Below are 23,878 nucleotides of genomic sequence, written 5' to 3' on the forward strand. Positions count from 1 at the left end.
TACCAACCACAGAAATTTACCCTAAGAATCACAAAAGCGTATACAACCCGTTTTTGTTACCCTCACAGAAATACTCCAGGAGGAAATAGCATGTGTTGGATAACCAAAAAAATAACAAAGGCTGCCAAATCTCCACTTCATGTAATGCAGAATAACACATTTTTCAGTCAATATAAAGACCTTTCAGTGTAATATATAAAAATAACCAAAATCCTTATACCTCATGGATGAAAGAACATGTATCCATGACGAAAAACTCCATGCTAATTTTGTCTTTTAAACGGGCACCTAAAACATTGGCCGTCACACTTACCTTGCGTTTGAGCTTGGCCACCTCCTGTTTGGTGAGGGTGTCCGCCTTGGCCAGTACCGGCACGATGTTTACCTTGTTGTGGAGTTGCTTCATAAACTGTATGTCCAGAGGCTTCAACCTGTCACACAAAGATGATGTTTTGAAAGACAAACAATACACATAAAAATAAGTCAAAAGCAATAAATCATAATATCATTGTAAACTGTATGTCCAAAGGCTCTAACCTATCAAAAAGATGATGTTTTAAAGACAAACAATACATATAACTCGGAGGCAGTGGCAACAAATCCTAATGTTATTGATTCATAAAATTTTCAAGGGATAGTAAAATAGTGTTCATCCCTTCAGTGCCAATAACTTATTTGAACCTTCAGTCTATCCATCTAACTTCATGCATAGAGCCATTAACTCTGCTGTGATTGGCATGGATTTCACCTTCACTGGTAGCCTGGTAACATATACTCCCAGATCTTTCTCTGCCTCTGTGGTAGATAGTGGAGTGTTTCCTATGTGGTATTGGTATGCTGGATTTCCCCTCCCAAGCTGCATGATATTACATTTTTTTTTATTAAATTGTAGCAGCCACTTATTGCTCCACTCCTGTAGCTTGGTGATGTCTTCTTGTAGGAAGTCCACATCCAAGGGGTTAACAGACAAAGACCAGACTTGCAAAAAGGTAAAGCTGGGGATGAATGCTAAGCTACGCGTGATCTTGGTGCTCATCTCTGTCACATCAGCCCTTGAGCTACTGAGTGTCATGTGATGGATGGATGTGCCTACAGTATTGAAACCAAGAGTGTTTAGTGGAGTCAGAGTTGGGGTCACCTACTTTTGGCCCGAGTCGGAGTTGGTAAAAAAATCTTCTACTCCTTTACGATGTGAGTAATGTGTAGCTGGGTGTGGTGTGGAGTGTGGTGTGGTGGGGTATGATTTGCCTACCACTCTACTGCAGAAGAGGGGAGGGGGGAGAGGGGTGGAGTTGGAGTCAGAGTCGGAAACTTAAAATTTCCTGGAATCAGAGTCAAATTTTTTTATATTCAACTCCACGCCTCTGATTGTAACGCCAGAGCCACACCATTACTTACCCATGACCAGCAGGATTGATGAAGTAGAAACAGCAGTGAACTCTATTGTCAACGATGTGACGGCGGTTCAGACCAGACTCATCTTGAAGGTAACGCTCAAACTGGTCATTGATGTACTGGATGATAGACTGGAAGCTGAAACAAATAATGGCGATAGGAAGTTAGACAATATGCCCATGATCAAACGCAAAAAGATTACATCGGAAAAACCCAAAGCAATGAATGGCAACTAAAATCAATTCTTACTTTTTATTTACGACAGGAAGTTAGATAATATGCCCATGATTGAACGCAAAAAAAGATTACATCAGCAAAACTCAAAGCAATGAATGGCAAATAAAATCAATTCATCAGTCCTAATTTCCTACTTGCCGAATGTGAAAAAAAAAAAAAGTATAAATGTCCGTAACTTAATTGAATAGATACACTAACGGGGCACTGATATAGTGTGTAAATAATCATGAACAAAACCTATGACAAATGAAAGGACATATTTTTAAGGGCAAGTAAGCAAAACAGACACACAAATCATCTGGATTTCTTTTTTATATCATTCACATTTATTCTCCATATATTCCAACAAAGCAAGAAAAAAGGAACTGTGTGTGTGTGTGTGTGTGTGTGTGTGTGTGAATAGTGAACTCACCAGTCCGTGTTATCAATGGCATCTCCATAACCAGGCGTGTCCACCACAGTCAGCCGCACCTTCACCCCTCGTTCCTCAATCTCCACCGTTGACACATCGATCTTGACAGTTTTTTCAATGTTTTCTGTGCATAACAAAAACACACACTCAGGTCACTTTCTCGTTATTACCAACTCAAACTGCTTACTTACGGCAATGCAATACCTGATAGTTCTTAACATTCTCATTAAAACAGTCATTAAAAAGCCTTGTGTATTAACAACTGGGGCTCTCTTGCTACATCAGAGTCTTAATTAGTTGCAAAGAGACTCAAGAACTTGATATCATATGAGCATTTCTTCTCAAGAGTGTGCCAAAGCTTGTAAATCATATAAAAACAGCAGCAAACAGCACCCTACATCCTTGAACTGAATGGCAACATATTCTTGGGGAGAGGTGTCAAGGTGATGGCCTCTAGCTCAAAGTGGTTTACCAATATTGGACTCGATAGAAAAAAAAAATGCAATCAGTATTTTGTGATTGGTCTAATGTGTATGAGAAAATATAAATAGTTACCTTGGGCCGAAGCAACAACTCTGTCAGGGTAAAGGTCAGTGAGGAAGAGGGTGTTGATGAGGGTAGACTTCCCCAGCCCACTTTCACCTGGTCAAAGGTAAGAAAGATAAAACCAGATCTTCAAAGCTGTGCGTACTACATCATCATGGTTTAGTGGCTAGAAATCCCTATAACACAGTAGTAGGTGTCAACGTTGCCAGTTTACTGTACTCAAAGAGCTTAGTTTTTACCTGTTTCTAACCCATAACTATTGCCCAGAAACACCAATAATTAACCATTTTAACGATAACTCTACAAAAAAAAAACAAGTTAAGGGGGTGGAGGAGACAGTTTGAGGGTTGGAAATCGGCAAATATAACAGCCTGAGCACGAACATATGGCAATGTTGGAAGGTGTTCGACAAAATTTGATAATATGGTGCCTCTCCGGTAACTGTCATCACTATTTTCATAAGCACCTTGTTACCACTATATAAGTACCAGGTGAACTCATATTCATGTATTATTAATGGAAGGAAAATGCTCAATCAAACAGGTCTGTGTGAAATATGTATGGGTTCAAAATATAAGATCATCAAGAATAGCATTTTCAGAAGCTGGGTTGGAGTCAAAATGGACCTTATAAAAAGAAATCTAGAGACAAGAAATAGTAAAGACTTTAATAACGATATTAATTTTATTTTCCACAGCATCTCCTGTTATCATTTGTCCACCTTTATCCAGTTAAAATGAGTGTTTCCCTGATGACTACATGAAAACTTATTAAAAGAGGTGACTAACATATACACTGAGTATTTAGTGAAAAAGATATAGGCCTACTACTAGATAAAGCAATGTGCAAGATGAAATTTGTGAGGGAAAAAGAGTATAGCTACCGGATAATCGCACATTTACAAACATATCCTGTGATGGCCAACAAAACTTATACCAACAAATGCCTTGGCTAATAATCAACTTACCTACAACCATAAGAGTAAACTCAAAGCCTCTCTTAACAGATTTGCGGTGGATTTGGTTGGGAAGATTTGCAAACCCAACATAGCCTGGCATGTCTGGATTACTGAACTGAAATATAAAGTGCAGTGGGTTAAAATAAATTGAGGAACATAATCTGATTTGATGATGGTCAACTTAAAACCCAAAATGTCTGTTGTAGAATGAAGGTCCCCATGAGCTAACAAATTTAATGCCCTTGCTGGCAGAAATTGCATTTGAAAAGTATTGGAATTCACATCAATTTTACGTCCTTCTTGAGCATCTCAGCCTCTTGCAGTCTCCCTATGTTCTTAAGTCCTCAAAATCAAAAGAAAATACTACATAAATCATACTGCTCCTGTTTACTTGGAGATTCTAGGTCGCTGGATGCAGTCAATAAGGTTTATTTTTACAGATTATGGGGTAAATACTGCAATCTTAACCAGGTAGCCACGCTGGGCCAAATTTGTGGCTTTACCATGTACCAGCAACAAGCCAAATTTTTGCCATGATATAATCCCCCCCAAAACAGATGATGCATAAACTGAATAAAAAATGCATTGATATACATTATGAAATGGTTTGTGTCAGTGATGACTTTTTCTAATTTTTCTCACTTAGAGGGGCCTTTGAGAAACATGATCCCCGCAGCTACTGTGTTAAGTACGTGTATTGTCCCACGAGATCTTTTAAGTTTCAGAGAGACCTTCAAGTTTCTAGGTCACCAGAAGCCATAAATGAGGTTTATCTTTTATCTATAGGTGAGAGGTAAATACAACTGTCTCTAAATATTACTATGAATGATCTTTTTGGCGAGCCCATGAAGACCTTTTGAGTTTCTAGGTGACTGGAAAACATCAATAAGGTTAATTTATTTCTACAGATGATGGGGTAAATACAGCGGTTTTGAACTATAACCATGGTCACGAGAGATTTCTTTGGGGTAAATACTGCTGTCTCAAAATACAACTATGGTCGCAAGAGATCTCTTTGGTCAGCCCATGAAGACCCTTGAGTTTCTAGGCCACCAGAAACCATAAATGAGGTCAATCTTTTTTTGTACGGATGAGAGGTAGACACTGAAATCTAAAAGTACAATTTAGGTTACATGATACCTTTAAGTGAGCCCATGAGCCAGAAGCCATAAATGAGGTCATTTTTTATATTTTTTTTTAGACATCTATTTAGGGAAACCCATTTTTTTTTTTTTTTAACAAAGGAGAAATAAACACAGCAATAAAGAAATACAATAAAAGTCTCGTGAGGCCATGAAGGCCTTTGTGGCCATTAAAACAAACAAAAAACTTAACAACCTTTTCCCACGTGACTCAAGACTCACTGACTGCCCTCTGCACCCACTTCGAAACCCCGTACCGTGATATTTATATGGTGAGCCTATCAAGATTTTTATAGACATTAAAATCCCCGGTAGACAGAGAGACAGTAGCCCCAAGACTATTTGGTGAGCCTATTAAGATTTTTATAGCCATTAAAATCCCCAGGAGGCAGACAGACAGTGGCCCCAAGACTATTCAGTGAGCCTATTAAGATTTTTATAGCCATTAAAATCCCCAGGAGGCAGACAGTGGCCCCAAGACTATTTGGTGAGCTTATTAAGATTTTTATAGCCATTAAAATCCCCAGTAGACAGACAGACAGTGGTCCCAAGACTATTCGGTGAGCTTATTGAGATTTTTATAGCCATTAAAATCCCCAGTAGACAGACAGACAGTGGCCCCAAGACTATTCGGTGAGCTTATTAAGATTTTTATAGCCATTAAAATCCCCGGTAGACAGACAGACAGTGGCCCCAAGACTATTTGGTGAGCTTATTAAGATTTTTATAGCCATTAAAATCCCCAGTAGACAGACAGACAGTGGCCCCAAGACTATTCGGTGAGCTTATTAAGATTTTTATAGCCATTAAAATCCCCAGTAGACAGACAGACAGTGGCCCCAAGACTATTCGGTGAGCTTATTAAGATTTTTATAGCCATTAAAATCCCCAGTAGAGAGACAGACAGTGGCCCCAAGACTATTCGGTGAGCTTATTAAGATTTTTATAGCCATTAAAATCCCCGGTAGACAGACAGACAGTGGCCCCAAGACTATTCGGTGAGCTTATTAAGATTTTTATAGCCATTAAAATCCCCGGTAGACAGACAGACAGTGGCCCCAAGACTATTCGGTGAGCTTATTAAGATTTTTATAGCCATTAAAATCCCCGATAGACAGACAGACAGTGGCCCCAAGACTCGTGGCGGCCTCAACACACCCCTTTCCACATGGCTCATGGCTCACTGACTGCACTCTGGACCAACTTCGAAACCCCGTACCGTATCAGTGGACATGACGGAGGCCTTGAGGGGACGCTGGAGTGGCCACGCCTCCAAAAAATCACTAAATAAAGGAAGATGAATCACTCAGCCCTCTTCCCCCTCTTCCATTTGTTGACAAACGCACCTCACCACCAGGGGTCAAATCACCCTTTATAATCCCACTCAAAAATACATTCACGCTGATATTTTAAAGTTTATTTATGTAATTATTCAAAATTATGCATAGTGTGGGGTATTGTGAAGAGTTTATATTTATTTCATAGGCGTTCATGTTTCCCAGAAGTCAAATCAGCCTTAATATTCTCCCCAATAACCACATACACGGTGATATCTTAACGTATATTTATGTAGTTACTCAGAATGGTTCACAATGGGACGTAAAATGAAGTGTTTGTATCAATTCCATAGGTGTTGTTTTTCAAGATGGGTCAGGCGGCAAGATGGGTGTGGCACGGCGCCCGGCCAGACACATGACATGGCAACTCACTTCCTCACGCTGTTACCCGAATATAAGAGCAATGGAGATATGGGCCACTAAAAAGGGCATCCATAATGAACGATGAGAATGAAAGGGTGTGGGAGGGAGGGAGGCTGAGAACTAGGACCAGGGTGAACGGGTATACGACATTTTAGTGAGAAAGGTGAAGGATAGCAAATATGTCTCCTTTTCCGGTCTTCAGTGATTGCGGGATAGTGACAAATTTAAAGGCCACTTGTCAGCAAGAAGGAAACCCCAAACCTATGACTCAACTCCCTTCCAAGACCAGGACCATAAACAGCAACCTATTTCACCCCTTGCAACCCCTAATTAAACTCATAAATCATTATATCATGGGCTTGTTGCTATTTCACGAGGACAGGCTACTATATTAATGGGGTTAAGTTGCTATTATAATCGGGGCAGGTAACTATGTAGGTACTAATGGGGTTGTTACTCTTTTATACGGGGTTACTATACAACTTTGAGGTTATGTCAGGCTTACCGGGTTTTTCTTGACCTTGACACAGCGGCCGGGGCTGACGGGGCTGTTGGGTGACCTGGGGCTGGGGATGGGGCTGATGTACGGGGAGGTGGACGAAGTGGACATCTCCTCTGCCCTGGGAAGGAAGAACACTGGAATTATTATTATTATTATTATTATTATTATTATTATTATTATTATTATCATTACTATTAGCTACTATAACTATTACTACAACTGCTACTACTACTACTACTATATTACTACTTCTACTACTAGTACTACCACTAAAGGTCTTGACTCAGAAAATTCACATATGCTTTCTTACTAATGAGACTTTCTATACAATAAAGTGAGGTCATTCTTTGTTGATTTACACTATAAGGTGTTGGCTATCATGTGTTTGAAGATACCCTAAACTTAACCTAACATAACCTACCAAAACCAAAACAAACACCACAGGTCTCGACTCAAAAAAATCATATATGCTTCCTTACTAATGAGATTTTCTATACAACAAAGTGAGGTCATTCTTTGTTGATTTACACTATAAGGTGTTGGCTATCATGTGTTTGAAGATACCCTAAACTTAACCTAACATAACAAAACCAAAACAAACTCCACAGGTCTCGACTCAAAAAAATCATATATGCTTCCTTACTAATGAGACTTTCTAAACAACAAAGTGAGGTCATTCTTTGGTGATTTTGGGAGTCATGTGGTTAGCGCCAATACAATAGTCACATTCAAAAATAGATTAGATAAATTCATGGACTCTTGCAGACTCCTTACATTCTTATTCTTACTACTACTACTACTACTACTACTACTACTACTACTACTACTACTACTACTACGACTACTACTACCACTACGCTATGACTACTTCTACTACTACCACTACTACTACTACTACTACTACTACTACCACTACTACTACTACTGCTACTACTACTACTACTACATGAATAAGGAAGATAAAAAGAGACAGTAGCGGTAACGAAAGAAAAATTAAGAGAAAAAATAAATAAAACGGGAAACGGAATAGCAACAAAAAAAGACATAGGTGGAGGACATTGGGAAAGGCCTTTGTTCTGGAGCTGCTAATGATGATGATGATGATGAAAGCAATGGCAGTGCGAAGGGAGGGAGTTATGTCACGGGTGTTAGGCCGAGACAGGAGACCAAGAACCGGCTAGGCGGGACACACACACACACAGGAGCAGCTAGTATTTTTGTTTTGTTTTTTCAGTATAATGATGTTTTCTTTATGCCTGGTCTTATATGCATAAAAAAAAAAATACTTGTGACTTTCCTTAAAACAGTAAGATTTTGTCCTTTTTATCACATTTTTCATTTATCTTCAGCGACGAATGTTGGTAAATAGATAGAAATGAATAATGACAACAATAAATGATAACTAATTGTAAGGTAAATGAAAATACAGGTAGTTAATCGAATCACCTATTGAAATAAATGAAAAAAAAAATGTATATAAACGAATGAATGGGTATATAGACTAACTGAGTAGTAGTAGTAGTAGTAGTAGTAGTAGTAGTAACTTAACAAGGGGAGACAAAAGCTTAAATAAAATACTTCCTTGCGCCGATCAGAAAAAAAATCCCAAGCCAGCATCTGCCATTCTCTCTCTCTCTCTCTCTCTCTCTCTCTCTCTCTCTCTCTCTCTCTCTCTCTCTCTCATCATTCATTGTATTTGTATCTATTTTGTTCCATTATTTCTTTCTAACTTTTGTTTTTTTTCTTTTTCGTCTCTCTCTCTCTCTCTCTCTCTCTCTCTCTCTCTCTCTCTCTCCGCACACACTCCTCCGGGTCAATTGATTCCCCTCAAGACTCCTATTACCGCCACACTACTTTCCTCTCTCCGGCTACTTGTGAGGTTGGGCTGCGTGACGGACAATGCAGAGAGGAAAGCAACGCAATGGATGTACCAAGGCCTGTTATATATGTTCTGTCAGTATAAAAGAAATAGAAATGAAGGAGTGATGGGCGATGCAGAGAGGAAGAAACCGCAATGGATGTACCAAGGCCTGTTATATATGTTCTGCCAGTATAAAAGAAATAGAATTGAAGGAGTATTCGACAATGCAGAGAGGAAGAAACCGCAAAGGATGTACCAAGGCCTGTTATATATGTTCTGCCAGTATAAAAGGAATAGAATTGAAGGAGTATTCGACAATGCAGAGAGGAAGAAACCGCAATGGATGTACCAAGGCCTGTTATTTACGTTCTCTCAGTATAAAAGGAATTGAAATGGAGGAGTGATGGGCGATGCAGAGAGGAAGAAACGCAAATGATGTATCAATGCCTGTTATTTACGTTCTCTCAGTATAAAAGGAAGTGAAGGGAAGGAGTGATGGAAGGCACCGCAAAGGATGTATATACCATGACCTTTCATTTACGTTTTGTCAGCGTGATAGAGGGAATGTTAAATCCAAGTCAGTAGGGAAACGTTGCAAAAGAAAACGTTTAATCTGACAAGGACATGAACAATTGATAAATCTACGACACATTAATGAAGCAGTTTATATAGAGATCATAAAAACACTACTACTACTACTACTACTACTACTACTACTACTACTACTACTACGGAGAGTTGCATCACACACAGCATTGCAAATTCTTACACTTCACTGAAACTGTCCAACTTGTTTTTTTCTGGCTTCTTTGTTTATCTTGCTCAAGTTCAAGGATACGTACTTACTGTGTGTGTGTGTGTGTGTGTGTGTGTGTGTGTGTGTGTGTAGTTGATGGAATAATTGTCCCTAACACTTGCACGGAGCGAATGTGTGTGTGTGTGTGTGTGTGTGTGTGAGAGAGAGAGAGAGAGAGAGAGAGAGAGAGACGATAGGACAGACAATTCAACAACTCACACAGTACTTAGAATCTACTCACCCTTCAACGTCGCAATCCCACCAACTTCCACCTCCACCACCACCTCCACCACCGCCAATGTGTAACCGTAGCCTCTCCAGGACTTCGCTTTGCCGAGAACAAGTTACAAGGAAAACAATCGAGCCACGAAAGGCGAAAGGAAGGGTAGACGTGATCGGGTCTCTCTCTGCCCAGTGCCTTCCCGTCCCTCCTCCTCCTTCTGTCTTCTCTTCTCTTCCCTTGACTCGCCTTGCCTTGCCTCACACGGGCCCAGAGTACACTGCCTCTGTGTGTGTGTGTGTGTGTGTGTGTGTGCCGGTTTTCGTGTGCACTCCCTTACTCACTTCTCCCTCCCTTACACACACACACACACACACACACACACACACACACACCGTAAACGAAAGACATGTCATTGAAACTATACACCGCGGGATTGAGTTTCACGAATGCCACAGAATGATCTTACTGGCCTCACGATGTTGTTGTTGTTGTTGTTGTTGTTCGTTTTTCAGTGATGCAAATGAAAAATAATAATGACAGGAAGGCACGAGAGAGAGAGAGAGAGAGAGAGAGAGAGAGAGAGAGAGAGAGAACAGTGCCACGGATAGACAGAACAATACCGACCAAAAGTACGACAGTTAATCCTCTCTCTCTCTCTCTCTCTCTCTCTCTCTCTCTCTCTCTCTCTCTCTCTCTCTCTATCTCTCTTTTCCCTTCCTTTCCTTTCTTTTCTCCTTTTTCCTTCACTTTTAACCTCTCTCTCTCTCTCTCTCTCTCTCTCTCTCTCTCTCTCTCTCTCTCTCTCTCTCTCTCTCTCTCTCTCTCTCTCGGATAACCGCGCTACAGAGGCGGTGGGTTTGGCGGAAGTGCCACATAAGGATTCGTCTTTACCGCTGGCACAAAACACACAGGGCCTTCTTGTGGGCACTCCTGGGCACTCCTTCCTCGCTCATGCTGCCTACCTACCGAGTCTAGATCATTTCCTCGCTGATAAATTCCCCTCTTTACTTCCCCCCCCCCCCTACCACCCCACCCTTGACTGTCGTTGAGGAGGGCAGCATAACACTCTTGAAAAACATATCTGGGACCGTACTCGCAAATGTCCCGACACCTTCTGATGTACGTACATTCTTTCGTTCTTATTAAACAGGTCAATGAGAGAGATGGGAATATGTCCATGGGGGAAATGTCTATGGGGGGATTTGACAAGGGGGGAAAATGTCAGGAGGGGGGGGGGGGGGGGGATGTCCAAATGGGGAATATATCCATTGTCCAGCACCCTCAACAACAACAATACTAATATTCTTCTATGCAGTAAAAAAGAAAAAAATACTCGTGGCCTTCCATAAGACATTTTTTTTCCTTATTACGTATTTTTCATTCATCTGAGGCATCAAGGTGTGAAGTGAGAGGCAGGGCGGCAGAGGACCAGGTAAACACAGGTGTGGCGCGGCAGGAAACACTAATAACGCCTACATGTCACCCACCTCGCTTCCTCATACCTGCCGTTGACTCCTCTATGGGCCAGTTTCACAGTTCCCCATGATGGGTTGTAAAGGGGATATTACACTGGGCATATTTTCCGTGGATCTTCAGTCAAACCACGATTTCCGCTATGGTGGTTCTCAATTTTTTGTTTCTATTGCTGCTGATGAAGATGATGAGTAATACCGTCGTCCTTCAGTGAAATCTACCGTAGCTTTAGAAGATCGTGGACACGTCAGAAAACCACGCAAATATGAGAACCACGCCAGCGGAAATCGTGGTTTGACTGAAGATCCACGGAAAATTTGCCCAGTGTAACAGCCCCTTAAGCTCCCAAACCAATACCAGAGCCTTCGAAATTTCCGTGTATAGTGATTGGTGTTTATATTGAAGTTCACAAGTTTGACGAAACTATCAAGGAGAAGTCTTGTGTATTTAGTGTGGTATCGAAAGACCTCACCGTTTTGGATTGCATGGGATTCTATAGTTTGGTTCGGGCTTTTACGAAGACACTGTATTGGACTGTGAAATCGGCTCTATACCTTCCTCTTAAGGGGCTATTACACTGGGCAAATTTTACGTGGATCTTCAGTCAAACCATGATTTCCGCTGGCCTGGCTCTCATATTTCCGTGGTTTTCTGACGTGTCCACAATCTTCCAATGCTACGGTAGATTTCACCGAAGGACGACGGTATTACTCACCGTCACCATCATCAGCAATAACAAGAAACAAATGAGAACCACGCTAGCGGAAATCGTGGTTTGACTGAAGATCCACGGAAAATTTGCTCAGTGTAATAGCCCCTTTACTCAACACTCTTGCGCTTTAAACCAAGGCCCATACCCGAAATAGACCTCTCCTTTGGCCACTCTTTACTTTTGTCTATTATGGGAGCGGTGAGTAGCGTTTTTTTTCTACACTTATTGTTGCCCTTGAGCCGTCTCCTTTGTTGTAAAAAAAAATGCTCCTATAAATAAAGACTTCAGATGAGTGGTCTAAGGAAATAGCCGTAATGGGGGCGCGATACGTTTAAGAATATAATTATGACCGAATGTGTGTGTTACAGGTGAGGCGTATTCATTCCTGCAAGATAAGTCAGGCTTGCGAGCGGACCTACAGCGCAACGTTGCCATGTTGTCGTACTCAGCCTCGTATGTTTACCGATTTCCGACCCCAAAACTGTCTTCTTCACCCCAATAACTGGCTTTATGCATATTATCGTTAAAACGGTTAATCATTAGCGTTTTGTGTCAATAGTTATGGGTCAGAAACCGGTAAATACAATGCTTTGAGTACGATAACCTGGTAACGGACCTACAGCGTATCCCTTTCAAGCGAGCCACGTCGAGAGCGTAACAGGCCACAGGGTAATCTAATCCCTTCGGACCCGATCGGTAGAAAGGAAAAACAAGTAGACTCAAAGTTTTGTATACGAAAAGCTAAACAATTTACGCTTTTTTGCTCGTTAACACTTATACAAGGTTATTTGTCTTTCCCTTCCTCCCTTCGTTCCGGCCCACTCCCTCCACGCTGTATTTTCTTCGAGAGAGAGAGAGAGAGAGAGAGAGAGAGAGAGAGAGAGAGAGTGACGCAGCAGGGTAAGAACAAAAAACGGTAATGAGGTGATGAAAACGGGAAAGTATCAGATGAAGCCGAAAAAACAATGTACCGCGGGATGCCTACTACAACTACTACTATTACTACTATTACTACTACTACAACTACTATTACTACTACTACTACTACTGCTGTCAAGATTTTCCCTAGACCCTCTCATTTTCTTCCCTTTGTCCTTTCTAACCTTTCTTTCCTTTCCTTTTTCCTTTCTTAAATCTCCTAAACCTTAATCTCCTTCCCCTTTCTTAACATTTCTCATACCTTCCTAATCTTTAATTCTATGGTTTTTTCCTTAATAAACACTCCTATACCTCCTTTGTGAACATTTTTCATTCTCTCCTAAACCTTAATCTTTCCCCTTTTCCTTCCTAAACCTTGAACCTTCCCCTTTTTAAACATTTCTCATACCCTCTAATCTTTTCCCTTTTCCTTCCTAAGCCTTGAACCTTTCCCTTTCTAAACATTTCTCATACCCTCTAATCTTTTCTCTTTTCCTTCCTAAACCTTGAACCTTCCCCTTTCTAAACATTTCTCATACCCTCTAGTCTTTCCCTTTTTCCTTCCTAAACCTTGAACCTTCCCCTTTCTAAACATTTCTCATACCCTCTTATCTTTTCCTTTTTTCCTTCCTAAACCTTGAACCTTCCCCTTTCTAAACAATTCTCATACCCTCTTATCTTTTCCTTTTTTCCTTCCTAAACCTTGAACCTTCCCCTTTCTAAACATTCCCTTTCCGTTGACACATTTCCGTAACTGATACTCGAAAGGGATACATACCATCTCACGTTCATGGTAGAGCAGAAGCTTTGTCGAACTATCACTAGGCCTATAAAACTACCCATGGGAACAATAACACAGCCTCTACGAAAGCCTTATCAATTGTGTATGCGTGTGTGTGGATGTTGTTTCTCACGTTCATGGTGCAGAAGCCTTGTCAAACTATCACTAGGCCCATAAAACTACCCATGGGAACAATAATACACCTCCTATGAAACCCTGATCAAATGTGTGAGCGTGTGTGTGTGTGTGGGGGGGGGGGGAGGGAGTCCCGAAATGTTTGTGCATATGGACCCAGGCTCACCCACTCATCCCTCGTATACTTTTCCTCGTATGTAAAAAGAAATGCAGACTGTCTTGGAATCTGTCTAGTTGCATAGCCGGGTGAGTGGAACAGTGACACAACCTCTACGAAAGCCTAATCAAATGTGTGTGCGTGTGTGTGTAAGTCCCGAAATTTTTGAGCATATGGACCCAGGCTCACCCACACTCCCTGCCCTTCCCTCGTATACTTTTCCTCGTGTGTGAAAAGAAATGCAGACAAGAACACACACCAGTTTCTGTCTTGGAATCTGTCTGGTTGCATAGCCGAGAGAGTGGCAACAAGGGACCGTCCACATCTCAATAGTAAATAAACACAGAAATACCGAGATGTCAGGGAGGTGTTGCACGAAGCCCAGAGAATAACCATGATGACCCAAATTGTTCAACGCTGCAGAGTCTTGTTATAACTATTTTTGAACGCCACGGAGAAGACACGTTGGGTTGGCATGAATGTTTTGACTGACCCGTATTCTTTTAACGCTATAGACCACCGTTGGCAGATCATCGTACTCAAGAGCATAGTAATTACCGTTTTTTGACGCCTAACTATTGCCAAGAAACACCAAGAATTAACTATTTTAAAGATAAATATAAATGAATGTAGTTATTGGGCCCCATGAGACAGCTTTTGGGTCGGAAGTTGGTAAATATAAGAGACTGAGTACGACAATCTGGCAAAGTTGGTATAGACACTTATTATAACTATTATTTTTCAAAGCCACAGGGAAGAACCATCTGGTTATTATGTTTTTTTTTCCTTCACGGCGTAGGAACCTCGCGAAACTACCACCAGGGGCATGCAACCAAGCAGTAAACTTAACGAGCGCCTTTTTGAATGAATGTTTTGAATGAGCCTCCCGCCTAGCCTCCACCTCCCCCTTTGGTCCTCTCTATCTTCTCTACAAATCTCCTCTACTCTCTATCATATCATTCTCATTCTACATCTCTTATCTCTTCATCCCAATCTCTCTGCACCTCCCCTAGTTTTCTCCTGCAATGACGTTCAATTACCTTTTTTTTTTTGCCTTCAACGCTGCCCTCTAACTACCTTACAAATCTTCTACACAAGTCTGTCTATCCTGCTTTAAGTCTATTACATCTGTGCTCTTCATTCCAATCTCTCTACATTGTCCCCTTGTTTTATCCTCCTGCATTGCCGTTGTTACTTGTTTTTTGCCTTCTACGCTGCCCCCTGGCCTTCTAACTACATAACAAATCTTCTACACCAGTCTGTCACACGCTAATATTCATGTTCTCTATCCCTCTCTCTTTCTCTCCTCCCGCAGTGCCGTTCAGTAACCTTTTTTTTGCCTTCTGCGCTGCCCTGTGGCCTTCTAACTACCCTACAAATCTTCTCCACCAGTCTGTCACACGTTAATACCCATGTTCTCTATCCCTCTCTCTTTCTCTCCTCCAGCAGTGCCGTTCAATTACTTTTCTCTGACTCCCACGCTGCCCTCTGGTCCTCTAACCACATTGCAAATCTTCTCCACCAGTCTGTCACACGTTAATACCCATGTTCTCTATCCCTCTCTCTTTCTCTCCTCCCGCAGTGCCGTTCAATTACCTTTCTCTGACTCCCACGCTCTGCTGGCTGGCAATCCCCTCTGGCCTTGTTGAGGGACCAGTTTCATCAGTCCCAACCCACGTGCTGCCCCGCATGTCTGCTCAAGCATTCATGCAGTAAAGCAGCCCGCTCCTGTATACCTCTTCCCTACCGGCGATTCAGTAGTAGTAGTAGTAGTAGTAGAGGAAGTGAAGGAGGAGCACAGTAGAAAATCCGTATTCACAACACAACTGAGGAACTCCACCGCTCTGCATGGCGTCGTCCCTTCCTCCTCCTCTCCCTCTTCCTCTTCCTACGCCTACCCAATACCACGCTGCCGCCACCTTGTCCACACCGGGATGCTTACATTTCCTGCCGTGCTCCAGCTGCCGCCCTTCACGAGGCCCCGAGCACGTCAAGGGGAGGGAGGCGAGGCTAAAACAGTAACACGCATGGGTGGGGGGGCGTCGCGGAAGGAGAGTGAGGAATGCACACACGTGGAGAGATAAAAAGCCCCGTATTCTTAAGTATCTCGGAGCCTATGTACCAACCTTTGATAAGGCTTTCATAGAGGTTGTGGTGGGTACTTATTCCATGGGTAGTTTTGTGAGTTTTGTAGTTTGATCCTTCTTCTGTACCATGAGCCTATAAAAACACTCATTAGAATTATATCAAACTCCTTTTTGGCCTTTGAAAATAGTTGATGTGAGGCAGATCGATATATGCCGCCAGATGAGGCTACGCTTTCGTGAATATTATCCCCTATTTTCAACAATAAATGGTCCTTGAATTGGATTTTGAAAGCGGTTCCATGATTGTTGAACGTTTGTAGAAAAGATATATGAAGAGCTAGTGGTGTTTCATAAGGTAGGTAATGAAATCCACGGTACTAAAACGAATCTTAACCCATATCTCGGCCTACACACTCACATTTGATAAGGCTTTCGTAGAGGCTGCTGTGGGTATTTCCATAGGTAGTTTTATATGCCTCGTGGTAGTCTGACAAGGCCTCTGCACCATGAACGTGAAAATACTTATAAGAACCCGATTACTCTCCTTTGTGGCCTTGAGAAATAGTTGCGAGAGCCGAGTGTCCAGAATACTGACCTATGTAGACGTTAGCACAGAAATATCAAGGTTTATAATATCATGACACATACAATGGAGGCTGAAGGCGTGAGGCAGGATAAACTGTTGACAGATGCCTGGCGTGCCTGGGGGGTTATTCATGCAGACTGCCACCCGTTTAACATAGTTTTTACTTGAAATATTACGCACTGGGCAAACACTGGGTGGGGGAAACAAAAACAGCCTTCCTTTGTCTGTGTTTCCCCTTGTCTGCCACATAAACGCTTTCACGAAGGGAGTATTGACACCTCGCCATTAGATTTTGACCCTCTTTCGGCTATTCTATTTGGCCGAAATGGATGCTTCTAAAGAGTGTTATTAGGCTCATGGTGCAGAGAAAAGGTCAAACTACCACCACGCTCATAAAAGTACTATTTGTTTTCCCTGCCTATGACTTAAACGTTTTCAAGAGGGGAGTATTGACACGACTACATCCGATTTCGACCCTCTTGTTGGCTACTCTGTCAGCTTTTAACAGGATCAGCGTCAGTGGACTTCATCATTTCCTCTTTTTTGTGCCCTTGAACTGCCTCCTAACCGGTATAAAAAGTAGAAGCGAGAACACAACAAACAAATGTGTGACGTGTCGAGTGCTGCACAGAGGGTCTTACAGTGGTCGAGGGAGGGACTGGCGGAGGACCGAGGGGCGAGGACAGGGAAGGGAGGGATGAGTGGCAGTCGGGTGGTGGGTGTGCCGGCGACCGTTGCAATGACTGGTGGGGGGCGTGAGCGGGAATGCGACAGTAAGTGAGAATAACCGCAGGAATTGATGACTTGGGTGACGGCACGGAGTTGAAATATGAATGACAGTGATGGATCGACTTAAGCAAGCGTGTTAAGAGGGACAAGCAAGCGACAGTGAGAGACCGTAACTTCAAAAAAATGATAACATGGGCAACAGCACGGACTTGAAATATGAATAACGAGTGATGAATGTACAGAATCCAGTGTGAAAGAGGGACTAATTGTGAGGGTAAAAGCAGAAATTGATAACTCGGGTGACAGCACGGATTTGAAATATGAATAACGAGTGATGAATGTACAGAATCCAGTGTGTAAGGACAAATAAGTGGGAAACCGACAAATAGCGAGACCCAATGTGTTCCCAGTGACCCGTCCGGCGGCAGCAAGGGTACTGCCTCACGTGCAAACAAAGGCATTAGTTGTGGCGCGGATGATGGTACACATTAAAGCTTATCGGCGCCTCAGTTCGCCTGTTTGAAAAAAGCCTCTCGCAGAAGTTGTTCCTGAAATTTTCATGGACTGTTTTGTGACCCCAGTGATAGTTTTACACGACTTTTGCGTCTAGAACGAGGAAAATCACCATTGAAATCCCGGTTAATCATCTGTGGCCTTGGGGAAAAGTCGTTTAAGAATATGGACCACTACTACTGATTTCATGTACTGTTTTGTGATCCCATTGATAGTTTTACACGACCTCTACACCATGAAAGGGAAAACCACTTATGAGAACCCGGTTAATCTTCTCTGTGGCCTTGGGGAATAGTCGTTTAAGAATATGGACCACTACTACTGATTTCATGTACTGTTTTGTGATGTCAGTGACAGTTTTACACGACCTCTTCACCTTGACCGAGAAAACCACGTATGAGAACCCGGTTAATCATTTCTGGCCTTGGGAAGTAGTCGTTCAAGAATATGGACCACTACTACTGATTTCATGTACTGTTTTGTGATGTCAGTGATAGTTTGACACGACCTCTACACCATTTAAGGGAAAACCACTTATGAGAACCCGGTTAATCATCTCTGTGGCCTTGGGGAATGGTCGTAATGAGAGCACGAAACGTTAAAGAATCTTGATTATTTTTATGCAGTTTTGTGATCCCATGACAGTTTTACACGACCTCTACACCATGAACGGGAAACCCACTTATGAGAACCCGGTTAATCATCTTTGTGGCCTTGGGGAATGGTCGTAATGAGAGCAGGAAACGTTTAAGAATCTGAATATTTTTATGTTGTGTTTTGTGATACTATTGGTAGTTTTACACGACCTCTACACCTTCACCGAGAAAGCCCACCTTGAGAACCCGGTTAATCATCTCTGTGGCCTTGGGGAATGTTCGTAATGAGAGCACGAAACGTTTAAGAATCTATTTTTATGTTGTGTTTTGTGATCCCATTGATGGTTTTACACGACCTCTACACCATGAACGGGAAACCCACTTAAGAGAACCCGGTTAATCATCTCTGTGGCCTTGGGGAATGGTCGTAATGATAGCACGAAACGTTTAAGAATCTGATTACTTTTATTTTGTGTTTTGTGATCCTATTGATAGTTTTACACAACCTCTACACCATGAACGGGAAACCCACTTAAGAGAACCCGGTTAATCATCTCTGTGACCTTGGGGAATGGTCATAGTGGGGGAGTGACACGTTTAAGAATAGGGATCACGAAGCCATACCTTGTTGAGAGCCCCAGCATCGCCCCGACTCTTGTTAGCTCGGCGCCCCGGTTGATTATTTTCCCAGCGAGGAACACAACGCCGCCGCCCGCCTGTTGTTCTCGCCGGCTTGGACCCAACTGCTCCGGACGCGAGTTTCAGTGTTCGTGGGAAGCTCAACCACGAACCACCTTGGGCAAACGTTTCGAGAGAGAGAGAGAGAGAGAGAGAGAGAGAGAGAGAGTCGGTATTCTATAAGATGCTTCCGCCTCTCGCATCAACTATATATATTTCCTAAGGTCAAGAAGGAGATTAAACGGGTTCTCAAGACTATTTTTGCACTTTCACGGTACAGAAGCTTCGTCAAACTACCACCAGGGTCATGAAACTACCCATGGAAATGCCTACAACTCCTACGCGAGCCTTGTAAAACGTACGTGTTTGGGTGCCGGTGTTTATGAATAATTTTATATGATCGGCATTATCAGACGCTTCCTCCTCTCATATCGATACTACTATACTTCCAAAGACCGAAGAGGAGGTACAGAAGCTTTGTCAACCTACCACCAGGCTCATAAAACTACCCGTGGGAATGCATACAACCCCCACGAAAGCCTGTCAAATGTGGGTGCTTGGGCGCTGAAGTGTTTGTGACTCTGACCCTAAAAAGTCGCTCATTCCTGCAGTGATAATACCCCCAACGTTTTCACACGCACGTGCATGTCCCGCACACGCTCGGGGCTGATATCACGTACCACCTCAACTCGGTCTCTGGTTGGCGCGGGAGGAGGAGTGCCGGGCGATGACGTAAGGGCAGGGAAATGAATCCTCAGCTAGTGCCGGGAGTTACCATCCACGCATTTTACTCTTCCTATTTCCCGGCGACCAGCGTGAACCTCAACCCTCCCTTCAATAGAGGCACGCATGTAGGTAATCTCCCCGGCAATGGCAATCACGGGGAAGTCACAGGAAGGGGTAGATAACAGTGTGGCGATAAGACAACCATCGGCAACAGAGGATCGAGCTGCCCATGCAAGTTTAAGATAGGATGCAACCCCGTCAGTCGCGCCGTCTCGATCTTGCCTATTTGCCTCTTGTTTTGGCCTTCGTTCTGATGAGGAAACAAAACAAATCATCTAGAGGAGGTTACGTGGAGTCTTATCATAGGACGCAAGGCACTGAGTAAACAACGGACATGAGTTAGTGACCCGTGAACAAAGTGCGGCGCCTCTGTGGATGACGAAAAGACAGAAAGAGTGGATATCAAGGAGGAAAATATGAGTGCCAGACAAAATAATACCGAGGACTGTCTTAGTTAGTTACTGAGACAGACGTGTTGGTAAGCGATGGGTAAAGGAAAACGGGACACGATCATAAACTCAGGTCTAGGGTTCGATTCCCGTGAGTACTGGAGACGGTGGACCGGGTGGAGACATGTGAGCAGTTTCCTTTACGAGAGCTTAGGCGAGGCGAGGGAGTGGTCCGCTGGCAGGGCACAGAATAGAGCAACGAGCAGCAAGTGGCGTCTCTCTCTCAGTCCACGGAACACCTCAGAGCTAAGAGCTGCCGCGGCCCGTGGAGGTGAGGGGAACAGAGCACCTCTTTCATCACCTCCTCCTCCTCCTTCTCTTTCTCACATCCTACCTGGCCTACATACACCTGTTCTCTCTCTCTCTCTCTCTCTCTCTCTCTCTTTTCATTTTATTTTATTTTTCATTTTCTCTTTACTCTGATTTTGTCTTCTCCTCTCCTCTTCCCTTCTCTTCTCTCTCTCGCTCCCCCCGTATCAGATGAACACAGAATCTGCAAGTCTGGGTTACATGCACTTACTATTCAGCGCTTGGATAGGAGTCGAGTGTTGGCCTCACCTACGAATACAAAAGTGCTGACCATGAAACGCCGTCGGGAAAAACGAGTTGCGATAAACACCAACAACTAAACGACCAAGAGAATAACACGACTAAATCAGTAACGGTCTCTACATACGGTAACTCAGTGGAAGGAATAGTGAAAATAAGTAGGGAGGGAAAACACCTACAAGCACACGCCCACACACCCACAAATCGACTACTCACCAAATGACAGATGGAAAACTTACCTGCGTGTGAGATAACCGCTCAAAGGATGGACTCTTCGCGGTAAGGCTCTCCCGCGTTTACCGATAAGCCTGTTCACTCAATAAGACTGTACACTCCACTACTGGCCACCCGACAGCTTCCCGGAGGCACGAGTGATGGGTGTGTGGGTGCCCAGACGCGGGGAGGCGGCTGTGGAGGCGAGACGGCGGCGGGGCGTTGGTGTGACAGGTGCGGGCCACAGCAAGACTGGGAGATAGCACACATCCTGGCCCCTGCCGCATCCTGTCCTGTAATGAAACAACAGTAACATCGACGTGACTCATTAGCATGGTGGGTCTGAGACTATGACAAGGTATTAAAAGTGTGTCGTACCCTCATGACATTTTTTTTCACCTTATGGTATTTTGTTTGAAGTTAAAAGTGAGTGGATCAAGGGATGTGATTTCGTGTTACAGGAAATAATAGTGTTAGGATTAAGATATGGTTTGGAGAATCTGGTATTTCTGGAAACTCAAATACTATAGATAACAGAATAGGAGGCAGAGAAAGTAGTAATAGAAAAAGAAGTTTGTACATATTTGTTTGTTATGAGAAAAATATGAAGTGAAAATAAAAAGTGTCTGGAACAGGATATGGGTTAGTGAATCAAGTATTTCTGGAAACTCAAATATTGTAAAAGATAACAGAATAGGAGGCAGTGCAAGTAGCGATAAAAGTAGTTTGTAGATATTTGTTTGTTGTGGTAGAATGATAACTTACTTACCATGAAAAAAGCTAAAGGCAGATGACGATAAACAAAGAAAAGAAAGAAGACATAAGAACATAAAGAAAACATAGACATAAACTGTATACAAAAGACTATGGATATGTAAAATGAATAAGATAAATGAATGCAGTTGAGCATAAGGAAAGAAGACAGGAACACAAGAAAACATAGACATAAAACTACATAAAAAATTCTATGGATATGCAAATAAGTATAAGAAATGCGCCAATCATCAAAATACAAAGAACATCAACAGCTCATAAGTAAACAATAGGAAACTTAAGAAGGCTATAATAAAAATCGATACATGTAAACTCTCTCTCTCTCTCTCTCTCTCTCTCTCTCTCTCTCTCTCTCTCTCTATATATATATATATATCTATATATATATATATAATAATAATAATAATAATAATAATAATAATAATAATAATAATAATAAACTACGACAATCACCAAAATTTCAGGAACATCAACCTCATATAAGTAAACAACAGGCAGCTAAAGAGTGGCAAAATAAAGACAAAAACATGTAGAGTTAGCACGCCGCCTTACCCAACGAAAATAACGCTCCTGCCACACCCACCACCACCCGCCGCCAGTAGGGCTCGACGGCCGGTCCGGAGGTTGTTGGGTCCCGCACGAGACTTGGATGTTTCCCCCGTAGACTCCACCACAGACGGCCGCTGCTCGGTCTTCTCTCAGCTTACCACTCCTCTTTCCTGGTTCCCCCGTTTTTTTATAGCAAAGGAAGCAGCTCAAGGGCATAGAGGAAAAGAAAAGACTTACTCCTATACAAGAAATTAAAATGAGTGGCCGAAAAAGAGTTGAGTTTCGGATGGGTTAGGTTAGGTTAGGCTTGATACTCATTTGTCTTCTTTTTTTATAGTAAAGGAAGCAGCTCAAAGGAATCTACGAAACACTCCGCTACTAAACATTCATCTACGTGTCTACCAAACAAGAGTAAACAGGTATTACAAGCATTATTACTTACAAGAGTTAGGCCACACTTAGATTATGCTGTCCAGTTTTGGTGCCCATACTACAGAATGGACATCAACTTGCTAGAATCAGTTCAGAGGAGGATGACCAAGATGATTCAGGGGCTTAGGAACCTCCCATACCAAGCAAGAGTAAACAGATATTATTATAAGCATGATTACTTACAAGACTTAGGCCACACTTAGGTTTTGCGGTCCAGTTTTGATGCCGATACAACAGAATGGACATCAGCTTCCTAGAATCAGTTCAGAGGAGGATGACCAAGATGATTCAGGGGCTTAGGAACCTCCCATACCAAGCAAGAGTAAACTGATATTATTTATTATTAGCATGATTACTTACAAGAGTTAGGCCACGCTTAAATTATGCTGTGCAGTTTTGGTGCCCATACTACAGAATGGACATCAAGTCGCTAGAATCAGTTCAGAGTAGGATAACCAAGATGATTCAGGGGCTTAGGAACTTCCCATACCAAGAGAGGCTGAAACATCTCAACTTACATTCCCCGGCCTCTTGCAGTCTCCCTATATTCTTATGCTCTATTATAAGACACGAATAAGGTAGAGAGGGAGGATTGCGGGCACTATAAACCGCTTGTTCAGAAGTCCCCAAACACCTGAGACGTCGGGAAAGAGATAATGTAGGTGAAATGATGAGAAAAGAAGAAAAGGGCGAGATAATAGAGAACATAAGAGCAGTGGGAGGGACAGAGATGGGGAGGGTAATAAAAAACTTGAAAACATACAAATATCGGAGAATCTTACAGGAAGACTCGACAGTTATCCTCCAGTCTGACACGTTTCCACACACCTCGCCTTGGAAGGGATAACACGAGTGACTTGCAGGTTCAAGGCCCAAGGTTAAGGGATCTGATTGCCCTTAAATAAATAAATGTCAATAACTGCGTCACTGATAGATAGATAGATGGAAAGAAAGAAACTGAGACGAAGAAAGAAAGAAACAAACAAACA

At 42.6% G+C, this 23,878-nt stretch overlaps 1 protein-coding gene across 1 annotated transcript in view; it reads right to left on the bottom strand.

Moving 5' to 3' along the window:
- Positions 1-21,471, bottom strand: part of LOC127002169 (septin-1-like) — a 46,234-nt gene extending 24,763 nt beyond the window's left edge. The window contains exons 1-8 of the mRNA XM_050867852.1: positions 21,161-21,471; positions 19,084-19,253; positions 6,896-7,010; positions 3,558-3,663; positions 2,600-2,686; positions 2,045-2,168; positions 1,399-1,533; positions 314-431 (exon numbers count right to left, since the gene is read on the bottom strand). Coding sequence (XP_050723809.1) covers positions 314-431; positions 1,399-1,533; positions 2,045-2,168; positions 2,600-2,686; positions 3,558-3,663; positions 6,896-7,010; positions 19,084-19,103 — 705 coding nt within the window. The 5' untranslated portion in view covers positions 19,104-19,253; positions 21,161-21,471. The remainder of the gene's footprint in view (positions 1-313; positions 432-1,398; positions 1,534-2,044; positions 2,169-2,599; positions 2,687-3,557; positions 3,664-6,895; positions 7,011-19,083; positions 19,254-21,160) is intronic.
- Positions 21,472-23,878: the final 2,407 nt, after the last annotated feature.

The sequence above is a fragment of the Eriocheir sinensis genome, chromosome 22, assembly GCF_024679095.1.
Source record: "Eriocheir sinensis breed Jianghai 21 chromosome 22, ASM2467909v1, whole genome shotgun sequence".
NCBI lineage: Eukaryota > Metazoa > Arthropoda > Malacostraca > Decapoda > Varunidae > Eriocheir > Eriocheir sinensis.